The 13,037-nt window shown below is 37.7% G+C and overlaps 2 protein-coding genes across 3 annotated transcripts; one reads left to right on the forward strand and one right to left on the reverse strand.

Annotated features, from left to right (window-relative positions):
* Positions 1-6,706: 6,706 nt before the first annotated feature.
* LOC113316959 (peter Pan-like protein) lies at positions 6,707-9,831 on the forward strand. Of its 2 annotated transcripts, none has more exons than XM_026565115.1 (8): positions 6,707-6,786; positions 7,051-7,129; positions 7,240-7,422; positions 8,062-8,292; positions 8,445-8,537; positions 8,629-8,816; positions 8,957-9,150; positions 9,388-9,831. In XM_026565115.1, exons 2-8 carry the CDS (start codon positions 7,112-7,114, stop codon positions 9,483-9,485), a joined length of 1,005 nt encoding a protein of 334 aa, XP_026420900.1. In that variant the 5' UTR covers positions 6,707-6,786; positions 7,051-7,111; the 3' UTR covers positions 9,486-9,831. The 2 variants fall into 2 exon arrangements, with proteins under 2 accessions (XP_026420900.1, XP_026420901.1); XM_026565116.1 differs by having other exon boundaries at positions 6,729-6,864.
* A 378-nt stretch (positions 9,832-10,209) lies between these two features.
* On the reverse strand, positions 10,210-12,142 carry LOC113319108 (mitochondrial zinc maintenance protein 1, mitochondrial-like). Its single transcript, XM_026567389.1, has 2 exons — positions 11,829-12,142; positions 10,210-10,571 (listed from the first exon to the last, which is right to left on the reverse strand). Exons 1-2 carry the CDS (start codon positions 12,070-12,072, stop codon positions 10,495-10,497), a joined length of 321 nt encoding a protein of 106 aa, XP_026423174.1. The 5' UTR covers positions 12,073-12,142; the 3' UTR covers positions 10,210-10,494.
* Positions 12,143-13,037: the final 895 nt, after the last annotated feature.

The following is a 13,037-nucleotide window of genomic DNA, read 5'->3' on the forward strand; positions in this document are numbered from 1 at the left end:
CAAGACATTGTGTTCACCGAAACAACAAGCAGTTCCGGTAACCTCTCACTATGTTAAGGTTCAATCTCTGGGACACCTTAGCCTAATATTGATGTATTATGTTTTCTCGTATTTCGTCGATATGTTTTATCATTCATGTGGGGGATTGTTAGAAAAAACGCTTTAAAATTACCAATTTTTCCATGGACTGTGTTTTGATCCCTAGACCTATTGCCCATTAGTTGTTTTTTCTTTTGAATAGATAAAACAATAGTCCCACATTGACTAAAATCTAAAGAGTTTTAGACATAAATACCATAGAGTTGGCTATAAGGGCATGGCCCTTGGGTCATTAGACTTTTGTGCTTGGGGGGGAGGCTTAGACTAGGGCAAGGTTGCCTTTCCCGTACGCGCGGTGCTTCGCACAGAAGCACGCACGCCGCCGCCGTCCGTCCGGTCGGTCGGTCGGTCGGTCGGGTCGGGCTCGGGTTCGGGTGTGGGTGTGGGTTCATTAGATCCTATCTTTTTGCTGAAATTTTTGGTACGTGTTTTCCACACAAGTAGAAGAATCTTTTCTTTGTCTGCACGAGTTTTCTCCTGACTTCTTTGTCTGAACGTGCTTGTCTTGGGCTTCTTTGTCTGCACGAGTTTTCTCCTGACTTCTTTGTCTGAACGTGCTTGTCTTTGCTTCTTTGTCTGTACGTGTTTTGTCCTGGCTCTCTTGTATGTACGTATTTGGCTTGGCAGCAACACACTGCTCCATGCCTGTCAAAACAACTTTTCTTGCACTATCTTTAACCCAACATAACCAGTTTTTCCTGTCATACGCATGGGTTTTCTTTCTTGTTTGTAACTACACAAACACTATATAAGAGAGTAGTTGTAATCTCAGAAAACATACCACAGAGAAATATCTCTTCTACTCTCCCTCAGTTTTTCTATAAACATCTCTTCTACTGTTTTAAGTTCTGCCAAGCTCTAAGGGTACCCTCATTGTATGCTACATTGAGGGGTACTAACTGTAGTTGTATCCTGGAGGTGACTCGCCAACTGCTGTAGCATCTCAGAGGAGTGGCAGGCGATATTGCCTTTAGGACAGCGTAGTCTACGTGCCTCTACATTCTCTGTGCAGCAACATCAACAACATTATTTTGAGCTAAGTATATTCTTCTCAGTTACTTTATTAGTAATTTTACCAACATGAAAGACTTGGTGGATTGGCTGAAATCTCAAAAGAAACAATGGAGATCAATCCTTCAAACTGCAGAATCGTTGTTCAAGGTGACATCTTCAAACTTCCCTTAGGTCTTGCGATGGAGATTGAAGGAAAAAACATCATTCTGGATCTATAAGGGGATGCCAGTTACCGGACGAAACCTCTGGCAGTGAAAGAATATTCCAGAATGGCAAGGAATATGCCGGTCAACGCAGAGAGAGAAGATGTTTCTGATAAATAAATTCAAATTTAACGACACAACTTCTCATGTGCGAAAACATGACACAGACGCAAGTGGGTTTTTCAGGCACAAAGCAGTTACTAGGGGCAGCCAAGCAACAGAAAATCGAAATCACACGATTAAATCCTTGTTTGAAAAATTCAATAGGAAAAAGAACATAGAAGTGCAACACCCAATTCAGAAAATGGAGATTGTGGATGTAGGGGAACTTGAAGAAAGTGAGTTGAGAGAATATGTGGAGGAGGTAATTCCCAAAACACCATTATTACAAACAATTCATGAAGAACCACACTTGCAGCCAAGACTCAGTTCACTCTAAATTATGAAAACTCTCATGTAAAAATCAAAGATGGCAAAGTGGTCATAGATATGGAGCAACTTCATTCTGATTCTCCCAGTAATATTGATACCATTTACAACACGGTGGAGTTATTAACGAAAGTGAGTTGCAACATGGGCACCAACCACAATGGGGAAATCAGAGAAGTACAAAAGATTTCTGCAGGTATTATAGAAAAACATGAGATGAGACTCATTTCTCTAATTAAGGGAGTTGTTAACCACAAAGTAAATAATGCAGGGGCTATGAGCATATTCAATGTATGCTGAAATCCTTTCTTGGAATGCAAGGGACCTTAATGGCAGTGACAAAATTGATTGTTTAAAAGATTTAATAAGTGTGCATAAACCAAGTACAATAGTAATACAAGAAATAAAAATGTGGAAGATAACAAGTTGGATGGTGAAACACTTATGTGAGGGGATAACCACAATTGGAATATGATTCCTTCTGAAGATTCTGGAAAATGGATGCTTACAATCTGGAATTCGGACATACTCAATTGTATGGATGAGGTGATATCTGCAAACACAATTATCCAAAAACTTAAATAAAATAGAAATAAATGGGTTTGAATGGACATTAACCAATGTCTACTGCCCATGTGATAATGAAGAAAGGGTTGAATTCATGCAGCAGCTTAATGATTTCTCTGGTTGGGCTCCTCCAGCATGGTGCATAACAGGGGACCATAATGCCACCAGGAGAAGATGGGAGAGAAATAGAGCAGGAGGTTCCAAATTAGGAAGAAAGCTTTTCAATGATTTCATGCACAATCATGACTTGGTAGACTTATCTGCAAGTGGAGGACTGTTCACTTGGTCAAATATGCAGGAGGATCCGGTACTTTGTAGACTAGACATAGTATTGATCTCAACCACATATGAACGTAAATATCATAATGTTGCACAAATCATTCTATCTTGAAATGCATCAGACCACTCTCCTGATTACGCAACAACATAAAGCAGAACCCCCCCCTTCAAAATCGAAAGCTTTTGGTTGGATAACAAGGAATTCTTAAGCAACGTAAAAGTATGGTGGAATGCAACGCAATACTCAGTGTCACCAAGTTTCATTTGGGCTAAGAAGCTGCAGAATTTAAAGTTCTTCCTACAAAGATGGAGTAGAGAAAAATTTGGTCAAACCAAATCCAAAAAGGAGGAGCTGATAAAAAAGATTGATGCTATAAACTAACAAGAAGAACATGGAAGAATTGGGGACACTGAGTTCATCAACAAATTTCAATTTTCAATGGAAAGTTGAACCCAAGCATATAAGAAACGATGGACATAAAAAGGGGTTATCTAGAGCAAAACTTAAATACTTAAAAGAGGGTGACTGTAACACAAGATATATGAATCAACTTGCTAATGGAAGAAAAAAGAAGAATAACATACACAAGCTGGAAGTAGATGGCGATGATACTTTCAGTCAGGAAAGGATAAAACATGAGTTTTGGGAACATTTCTCTCACTTTTCAAAGAAAATCATCCTTAGAGACCTCAAATGAAAAGCTCAAACTAGCCAAGGATAAGTAACACTGAAAAAGAATGGATGGAAAGACCACATGGAAGAACATCTCAATTGGAGGCTCAACTGCTCTTTCATATATCTAATCCCTAAAAAGGAAGAATGCATAAGACCTTAACATTTCAGACCAATAAGTCTGGTTAACAACACATACAAGATCATCAACAAAGCATTAACTGCAAGATTCAAGACAGTTATCCCTAAGCTTATTTCATAGAATCGAGGCGCATTTGTCAAAGGTAAGCATATTCATATTGTTGTCCTCATTGCTGGAGAGTTGATTGATAAAAGATTAAGAAGCAAAACTCCAGGTATTTTATACAAATTGGATATAGAAAAAGCATTTGACAATGTCAATTGGCATTGCATTGATACTATTCTTGGAGATACTGGATTTGGGGCTAAGTGGAGAGAGTGGATACAACAGACTCTTGCATCAGCTCAATCCTCAGTACTAAAAAGGCCTGAGATAGGGTGACTCTATGTCCCCCTTTCTGTTTCTATTAGTAGCTGAAATTCTAACCATGTTGATGAAAAAAGCCAAACAACTCAACATGATTTCTGGATTTCAAATGGGTGCTGACATCAATCTAACTCACATACAGTTTGATGATGATACATTAATATTTTTGGATGCTCAAGAAAAGCATGTGGAGAATCTACTAATGGTTCTACAGGTTCATGAGGCTATCACAGGGCTTAAAGTAAACCTTGAGAAGAACACCATGATAAGCATTGGAGCTCACCACAAGGGTAAAGACTTAGCCACAATATTACATTGAAAAGTGGAGAAACTTCCCTTCAAGTACCTTGTCAGCTTGCCATTGTACTTCATATAGCTACTGCAAATCCCTTCATCACTGGAGAAGAAAATGTTAAAAATTATGAGAGATTTTTTGTGGGGCTCAACAACTAAAAAAAGGAAATTTGCTGGGTGTCATGGGAGAAAATGTGCAAAAAGAAAGAGGATGGTGGTCTAGCAGCCAAAAAATTGAGATGCATGAACAAAAGCCTCTTGGCCAAATGGAGCTGGAGATATTCTACAGAAAAGAAGGCATTGTGGAGGAGAGTGGTACAATATAGAACCAAATCAGAGGACAACACTCTTAACCCAAAAGAACTAAAAATACCACATGAGAAAGGATTTTGGAAAGGTATCCAAAAGGAAAAGTGGCTGGTGGACAAAACTACAAAAATTAAAATGGCAAATGGGCAATGCATCCAATTCTGGCATGACAAATGGATACCAGACACACCACTGTCTATCTCTTACAAGAAGGTATTCAAAATTGCTGAGAATAAGAAAGCCAAAATTGCAGACTTAATTGATGATGGAAGATGGAGAATATCCCTAAGGAAACATCCTAATGGTGAGAGATGAGGGAAATCAATGAACTTCTCAATGCTATGGGGGACACACCTGATTTGAGTCAAGAAGAAGACACAATGACTCAATTCACAAGAAATGAGGGTTATCAATGGACAATATCATAGCTGACCTCAGATGACTCAAGTTCATTCCCATATAAACGTGTCTGGGTAAAATTTGTACCTCCTAAACACAAAGTTTTCATTTGGTCAGTACTGCATAATGCAATACCCACTATCAACAATCTCCATATAAGAAGGTGTGACATTCAGGAGACCGGATGCAACCTATGCAACACTGTGGATGAAAATCTGGATCACTTGCTGCTTCAGTGCACATACACTAAGTATATTTGAGAATACTTTTTTATCATAATATGGGATAAGAAGGGCATTCAAACCTACGGTGACAGAGCATTTTGAGGAGTGGCCGGATAATAAAGGAACAAGCAGAGCCAGGAAAATTTGGCCACTTCTCCCCGCTGCAATTTTGTAGTCAGAGGAATGATAGGTTCATGGCTAAGAGGAAACATAGAGACAAAGAGGAGATCATTAACGAGGTCAAAAGAATGATCTATAAATAGGCCTCTCTCCCAAAATGGTTTGGTAATGTCTCATTTGGAAATTGCATTTTTAACTGGGCTGCAATACTAGAGTGTAAAGAAAAAAAACCCAAGGACTTCTGTCGAATGAACGGTTTTTTGGGCACTACTCAAAAATGGAGGGGGACTACTCTTCATTTTTTGGGTGAATATTTGAAGTAATTTTGGGTCATCCTTTATCTAATTTTTTTTAGTACCAAACTTGCCCTTGATAATAAAATTAGTTAGTGTATTGATTGCTGAGTTAATTAATGATTAATGAGATTAAATTAATAATTTGATTTTTTTCAAAAGAAGAATTATTGAGAGCGAGAAGAAGAAGATGAAGATGTTAATGAAGATGAGGGTTTTAGAAGAAAAAAAGTTAGATCTTTTTCTCTAAGAGCCACAACAAGAGTATGATGTTTTGGGTACTCACGGATACTTCAACTTTAGTTAATGGTGCTTGAATTGGCCAAAACATTCCTAAAAATGAACAATTTACAAATTGATTTCGGTTTGGTTAACAAAGTTCGGCTACGACATTTGAAGAACAGGTAGACGAACTCATCTTCAAGTGTAGTTCAGCTAATATTTCTAAAAAAGCAGGTAGCCGAACTCAGCTTTAATGGAGTTTTTTATTTCAGAGAAAAGTTCGGTTAGGAGAAAAAATTGCGACGTAACCGAACTGAAAGTTCGGCTGGGAAAATAAAATGAAAAAATTTGCGACGTAACCGAACTCAATATATAGGTTTTCAGAAAAAAGTTCGGTTAGGAGAAAAAAATTGTGACGTAACCGAACTTTTCGGCTAGGATTTTTTTTTGCGACGTAACCGAACTTTTCTCTGAAAGAAAAAACCTCCATCAAAAGTTGAGTTCGGCTAGTTCGACAAAGTTTTTCAGATAATTCCTAGCCAAACTTCTCTCTGCAACTTCCATTTTCAACTCATTTTGATGATTACTTCTCATTTTTTCAACCAAAAACGAATGACAATTAATGGGTTTGTTATAATTTTGATTTTGATTTTGTTTTGTTAATGATTTAAATTAAGTTATATATAGAGGTGGTTGTGGTGGTGGTTCGAGGTGGTCAGTGGTGAGCGGCGGTGGTGATGGGAGGAGGTGGTTATATATATATATATATATATAGGTGGTGGTGATGGGAGGAGGTGGTTAAATATATACATATAGGTTAAAGGTAGGTTAGTCATTTCCACACTTTAGGACACCCCTTATAATTATATGGTAGATATTTTATCACTTGATAGTCCCCCATCATTTTTGAGTAGTGCCCAAAAAATCATTCCCGTCGAACACCCACGAAATACGTTGTTGGGTCTAGCAAATACTGATATCCGCACCCGATGGTATCATACCTACAAACTGATGAAAATACAAATCCACGGTGAAAATACAACTTAGTTCATTTATTTAATCGAACGGTCCATAGAAACAGCTATAAACCCTCCTCTCGTCTGCTAACTCTTTTTCACATTCTTTCTTCCTCCGCAACTCCAACAAAGCCAAGGTAACTCTTTCGTTTCGATTCCAAGCTTTCACCTTCGAGTTTCACAGTTCAATCCTAATCTCAAATGTTGATAATAAGGTTTTGTGCGTTTGTCTTTTTACTTTTCTAACAGATGCTTTTGTTTCAAAAATTAGGGTTTAGTTTGTTTTCCGAAGGGTATAATGAATAGTGGTCTAGGAAACTATTAGGGTGGTGTCAAGAAACATCAAAACATGCTGTGTATATACATCACATGTCTCATTGCAGCTTAATTTCTTGTTTCAGTTTAAGAGGCTTGAAAAGCCTATTCTGAAGCTCTAAATCGGCTCACTTCGTGCTTAAAAATATGGCCCGTATTGGAAATGTAAGCAATTTGAGTTCTGAGATTTTGAGTTTCTTAATTTATTTATTTTGTGATGTTTTTTAAGCTTATAACGGGAATCTGTTTGATGTGTATTGTGAATTATATTGCAGAGGAAGAAGAGGATTGGGTTTTCGAAGGCACCGATTATAAGGAATCCGGTTGTTGATCATGTAACGGGTGACAAAATCCCGAAAAGTTTTGTGTTTTCTAGAGGGAAACTTTCTGGTTCATTGAAGCAATTGTTAAAGGATTTGAGAGAGTTGATGCTTCCTTATACCGCCCTTAAGCTAAAGGTATAACAGTTTGAATTTCATTTGTGTGTGTTTCTTTAGTGTTCATTTTGCATGCGTACAAGTTCCAAGTACTTTTAGGATATGGCTTGTCAATATATTTGGTTGTTAACGCTCAATATGTGAATTCATGCAATTTAACACCAAGTGTGTTTTATGTTTTGGGTCATTCAATTTGTTGGCGTACACTGCACGGAAGCGAATTTGTTTGCTAAATATACTAATTATTATTGATCATGTCTTTTCAGATATGTGATGAGTTTGAGTCTTTTCTTATCTTGTCTTATCTACCCTGTTTGTAATACCGATTATTATCTGATTATGGTAGATAGTTTATATCTAGTAATGGCTGGGGTGATGGTGTTGCCAACGGTCAAAAGACTTGTAAGTTAAGAATACCATAAAAATTTGTTGGAGGTTAGTTCAACCTTCCAAATTTGAATGGAATATGATGAACTTGCTTAACCTTTTCTGGAGCCATTTAGTTTTTTCCCATGATTACATGCCTTCAGGTTCATCGTTGTTGTCAGTAAGAAGACGACTCTACTAAATTGCCACTTAGCCTATTCGTAGTTCGATTTTGTTATTGTAATGCTATCTTTAGTCGACATCTAATGCTTCACCATCTATTTTCTATTTCAGGAAAAGAAACGGAATAATCTAAAAGATTTTCTGAATGTAGCGGGAAGTTTGGGTGTAACTCATTTCCTGATGTTATCTAAAACTAGTAGTTCGCCCTACCTTCGAGTCGCAAGGACACCTCAGGGCCCAACTCTTACATTCAAAATAGAGGAGTACTCATTGGCACTTGATGTTGCAAAATCCCAAATACGTCCTAGACGCCCTCCAGAAATTTTCAAGTCCCCTCCTTTGGTAAGCATCAATTTATTCATCTTTTAACTTCTAAACAGCAAAGATTATTGTGTTTGGTAACTTTGGTTTACCTTACTGTAACGTTTTGTTATTTGCTGATGCTATTATGTGTTTGGGTCTTGTTCGTGCCTAATATAATAATTTCATGGCAGATTGTACTTTCTGGTTTTGGAACCGGAGAAGAACATCTAAAGCTCACAACTATTATGTTTCAGAATATATTTCCAGCTATTGATATCAACACTGTGAGTGCTACACAAATTGTTTGAACTTTTATGTTGACAAGTCCGATTATCTTCTTTAGATTGATCGTTATGCTTGTTAATTGTATTGCAGGTGAAGCTATCATCATGTCAAAGAATAGTTCTACTTAATTTTGACAAGGAAACAAAGCTTATTGATTTCCGACATTATTCCATTAGATTACAGCCTGTTGGTGTCTCACGTAAACTTAGAAAATTTGTCCTAAACCATCAAGCGCCAGATTTGAGTAATCTTCGGGATGTGAGCGACTTTGTTACCAAGTATGATTTCTTTCACTACAGGACCAGGAACTATTTAAGACACCTAACTCATAAACAATGATTATATTTGATAGTAGTGCAGCAATGATACAGTGTCTGTATAAGCTAGTGACTCATTTGTTTTTGTGCTGTCAATGAAGGGCTGGTTATGGATCAGAAAGTGAACCAGATGATGAAGCATCTACTGTAACTCTTTCCAGTGACCTCGGTAGAGTAAATAAAGCTTCTACCAAAAGTGCTGTCACGCTTCAAGAGATTGGACCAAGGATGAAACTTAGACTTATAAAAATCGAGGCAGGACTATGTGCTGGTGGAATCATATTCAGCGAATATGGTGAGGGCCTACTACACCTTTGCTTTACTGTTCTATTTGGTTTCCACAATGTCAACTCTTTAATACTAAGTAATTGTCTTTTGTCTCCTTCCTTTTCTTAAAAGTACAAGCTTTAATTCAGAATTAACTGCTCTTATTGTGAGTCTGCATTTTATTGGCCGAGCTGTTAAATATTGGTTTCTGTAAGGTTCTCATGTTATTGTTCTTCATCTCTTAACTTTTTGACATTCCTCCCAGAAAATGAAAAGAAAGCGCAAAATCAGGACAATGAAGGTGAGGACGACGAGGAAGGTGACGATGATGAGGAAGGCGAGGAAGATGAGGAAGATTCTTGAGGGACATGACATCCTGAAATACGAAGGGTCTAAGCTTGTATCATGCAGGACGTTTTGACTTTATGTACCCAGAGACCAGTAACCCCTGTTAGTCACAATGTCCCTCGTCAGTTTTCATTGTCTCTTCATTCTTTGTAGGCAGATTCTCAAGCAGCTTTTTGGTATGTTGCTGCTAAATTTTTTTTACAAAAGTTTTGATATCTTAATAGTGTTAGTGAAAAACAGATACTGCTGTATGTGTGACTGTGATTTCTAAGAGTTCATATAAGACAAGACTTGTTTTTGTGCTCTCAAAACATGTTGTTACGAGCTACATATTTGCAATGGTTTTCATTTCTGTTCTGTACTAAATTCTCTGAAGTCACCACCTTTATTACACCCCTACGAAGCCCACGCCTATTCTGAAAAGGTCTCAAGTCGCAAAAATAAGTCTCGTCTAATATAGTGAATCCTTGGTTCTCAGCAATGGGTTTTCATTTCCACACCAAATTCTCTGAATCACCACCTGTATTATACGGTTTATACCCCATTTGGAACCCACGCCTAATCCGAAAAGGTCTCAAGTCTCAACCACTGGTTGGTGTTGTCCTCCATTGCACGGGATCAAAATTTACACTCGTGTAACAGGTGTGTTCAAAATTTTCTTTTTATTTTCTACGAAGTCATTCTTCCCAATATTTTTTTTGGAGCCCAGCATGTTGCTAGGTTACCAGCCAAAAGCTTTGTGAAATTTGACTATTTTTTCGTTGAAACTTGATATTAATTCAACACAGGAATCCAATAAGAAAGTTAATTCGTTAAAGGGAAGTTGAACCCTGACTATTCACCATTATTACTGCCTTCTGATTACGGTAAGGAAACTAAAGTACAATGTTCAGAAAGACAAAATCGTAAGACCTCAATTAAGCTTGCAACTTCATGAATCTCCCATGATAATGGAACAACCAAAAATGCCCTAGAAGGACTTGGGAAGGCTGATCAGCTCGTTGTCATACAAGAACAATTCCCCTTATGTGGTCTTTGGTAGGAGGGCTTCGGAAGGGACCTCTAGCGTTAAATCCTTATGATCATTAGTTGCTTTCACAGCTGCAAGCACATCAACATTTGCTTATGATGATCAGTAAAAGTTTAGACAATCTAGTTACACTATAGAGAATCTGAAATGAAAACAATCGTATTAACTGCAGTTCAAAGCAATCAAAAAGAAAAATATCAAAAACGGAAGTGAAACAAATAAACAGTTTGGACCGAAAGGGTCCTCAAGAAATCTTATACTTCATAAGTTAACCCATTTGGATCGTAAACCAATTGTCCGTCCAATGTGCCAAACGCCCAAACATACAATGTTTTCTTATCACCGGTAAATTAGGAAGTATATCAGTATCAACCCTCCCAACACCAATATACACTATTTCGCGCTTCAAACAATTTCATTACAATTTCATTTGTTTCCTAAAGTGCAATTGACTTTTTATAGAAGATCAGAACATCTTATAGTAACATCAAGGTATGCCATAATGTTCTGTCAAAAAATGCCAACACTCTAAACTTTCTAGTAAGACGTCAAAAGGGACTTGAACCATCCAAGAGAACAAAAACATTCAAATTAGTCCAAAAACTATTGAAACATATAATTTTCAAAATTATCAAATTTCAAAAAAATATTAACTACATGATCTAAATTTGACCACAACTCTCACGTGTTTGTAGTTGAATCAATAAATTAGAAAGTGGAAAGAGTTTACCACCACCTAGAGAAGCGTCTGCAGAGTTTAAGTGCTCAAAAATATTTCACTGTTTCCTAATGTCTTGTGAGTTATTTTATGCATGATCATAACATCTTACAGTCAGGTATCCCATAACGATTTCATTATTCCCTAATACCTTTGTAAATTAGGATGTAAAGAAGCATCTACAGGTCATAGGTATTATCCCTTGATAAATAAAGTGTTGAGCGCTTCTAACAATTTCATTGTTTCCTATTGTCTTATGAGTTTTTATAGTCATCATAATAACATCCTACAGTAACAAGGTATAACATAACATTTAGGATATACTACTTGACTCAACTCTGTCAACCAAACACATTTTCATTTCACAATTCTGTCTACACAGACCTATACTCAATTAATGGAATCTCAAGGCTGTAGGTTTCAGGGTTGTAGCAGAACTGGTTAGAAGATGGTACGCATTTCAATCATCCAATACATCGAAACATCCACAAACATATGGCGTGCAGTTTTGAAACAAATCAAACATGATGATTTAGGTTTTCTAAATACCTAATTTAAAGAATTAAGAAACTAAACAACACAAATATTTAGGGGTTTAAGAAAGATTTACCATAACCTCCTTGAGGAGTAAGTTTAGCTTGAACAATCATAGTAGAGATGAAACCTGCAGCTTCCTCTGCCTCCTCAACGAGTCTTTTAATCTCAGCATCTGAATTAACATGTCGATTCTCTTCAAATCTCTTTCGTACTTCAGCAGCTGATTCATTCAACATCAACGTATCTCCTTTGAATGATTTCCTTGTTGATCTCAGTACTAATCTGTAAGCATTCAATACTTCTGCTGTTCTCACCATTTTTCTTATTCTTTCAAAATTTTCTCTTCTTTCTTTTTCCGTCTCTCTCTCTCTAGACTCTCGAACTTCTTCTTTTCACCTGAATCTGAAATTGGATCCACTTTGTAACTTGTCAACATGGGTATGAAATAGCCCACTGAACAAGGCCTTACTCAAGAGGAGAAATTGATAAACTAACCAGACTTGCCACCAGATAAGTCCGTTAGCCGTTAGGAGTTCACGACCACGCGGCTGAGAAGTGAGAACCATCAAGTGCGTAATGGTTCTCATTCTCCTTCTTTTGGAGGAGTTTAGGGGTGTGCAACGGACGGACGGTTGCGGATTAGGGGTCACCCGCAACCAAACCGTCAAAGCTGCGGATTTGAAAAATCAAACCGTGACCGGTCCAATCATCCGCGGATTTTACATCCGCGGATCCGCGGATTGTGCGGGTCCGGTTGCGGATTAACCGCGGATTAGGGATAAAAAAAAAAAGAGATCTGGGCCTGTCTTTGGCATCGTGTTTTTAGTTGGTAGTCGTTACTACCGTTGCGTAAAGCCTAGTGGAAGCTCATTTAAGGTTTTACTTTACTATTGAATTGAATTGGAAGCCTAGTGGAAGCCCATTTAAGCCTAGTGGAAGCCAATGCTATTGAATTGGGGTCTGGGCCTGTCTTATGTTATAAGGTTTTACTTTACTAACCTACGGTGCGGGTAATCCGCGGTTTTCAATATTCAACCGCACCCAAACCGCTAAAACGTGCGGATTTGAGAATCCCACCCGTGTCCGGCCCATACGTTTTGCGGTTTGGGTGAAATCCGCAATTTTGCGGACGAGTACAGATCAAATCCGCGGTTCCGGTTTTTATGCTCACCCCTAGAGGAGTTCAATCCCAGGACCTTGTAATTGTTAAGGACCACTAACTCGCCACTCTAATAACCCATCAAAAGAAAAGTTACGTGGCTGACACAATTTTTAGAAAATA

The sequence above is a fragment of the Papaver somniferum genome, chromosome 10 (assembly GCF_003573695.1).
Source record: "Papaver somniferum cultivar HN1 chromosome 10, ASM357369v1, whole genome shotgun sequence".
In the NCBI taxonomy this organism is placed as follows: domain Eukaryota; kingdom Viridiplantae; phylum Streptophyta; class Magnoliopsida; order Ranunculales; family Papaveraceae; genus Papaver; species Papaver somniferum.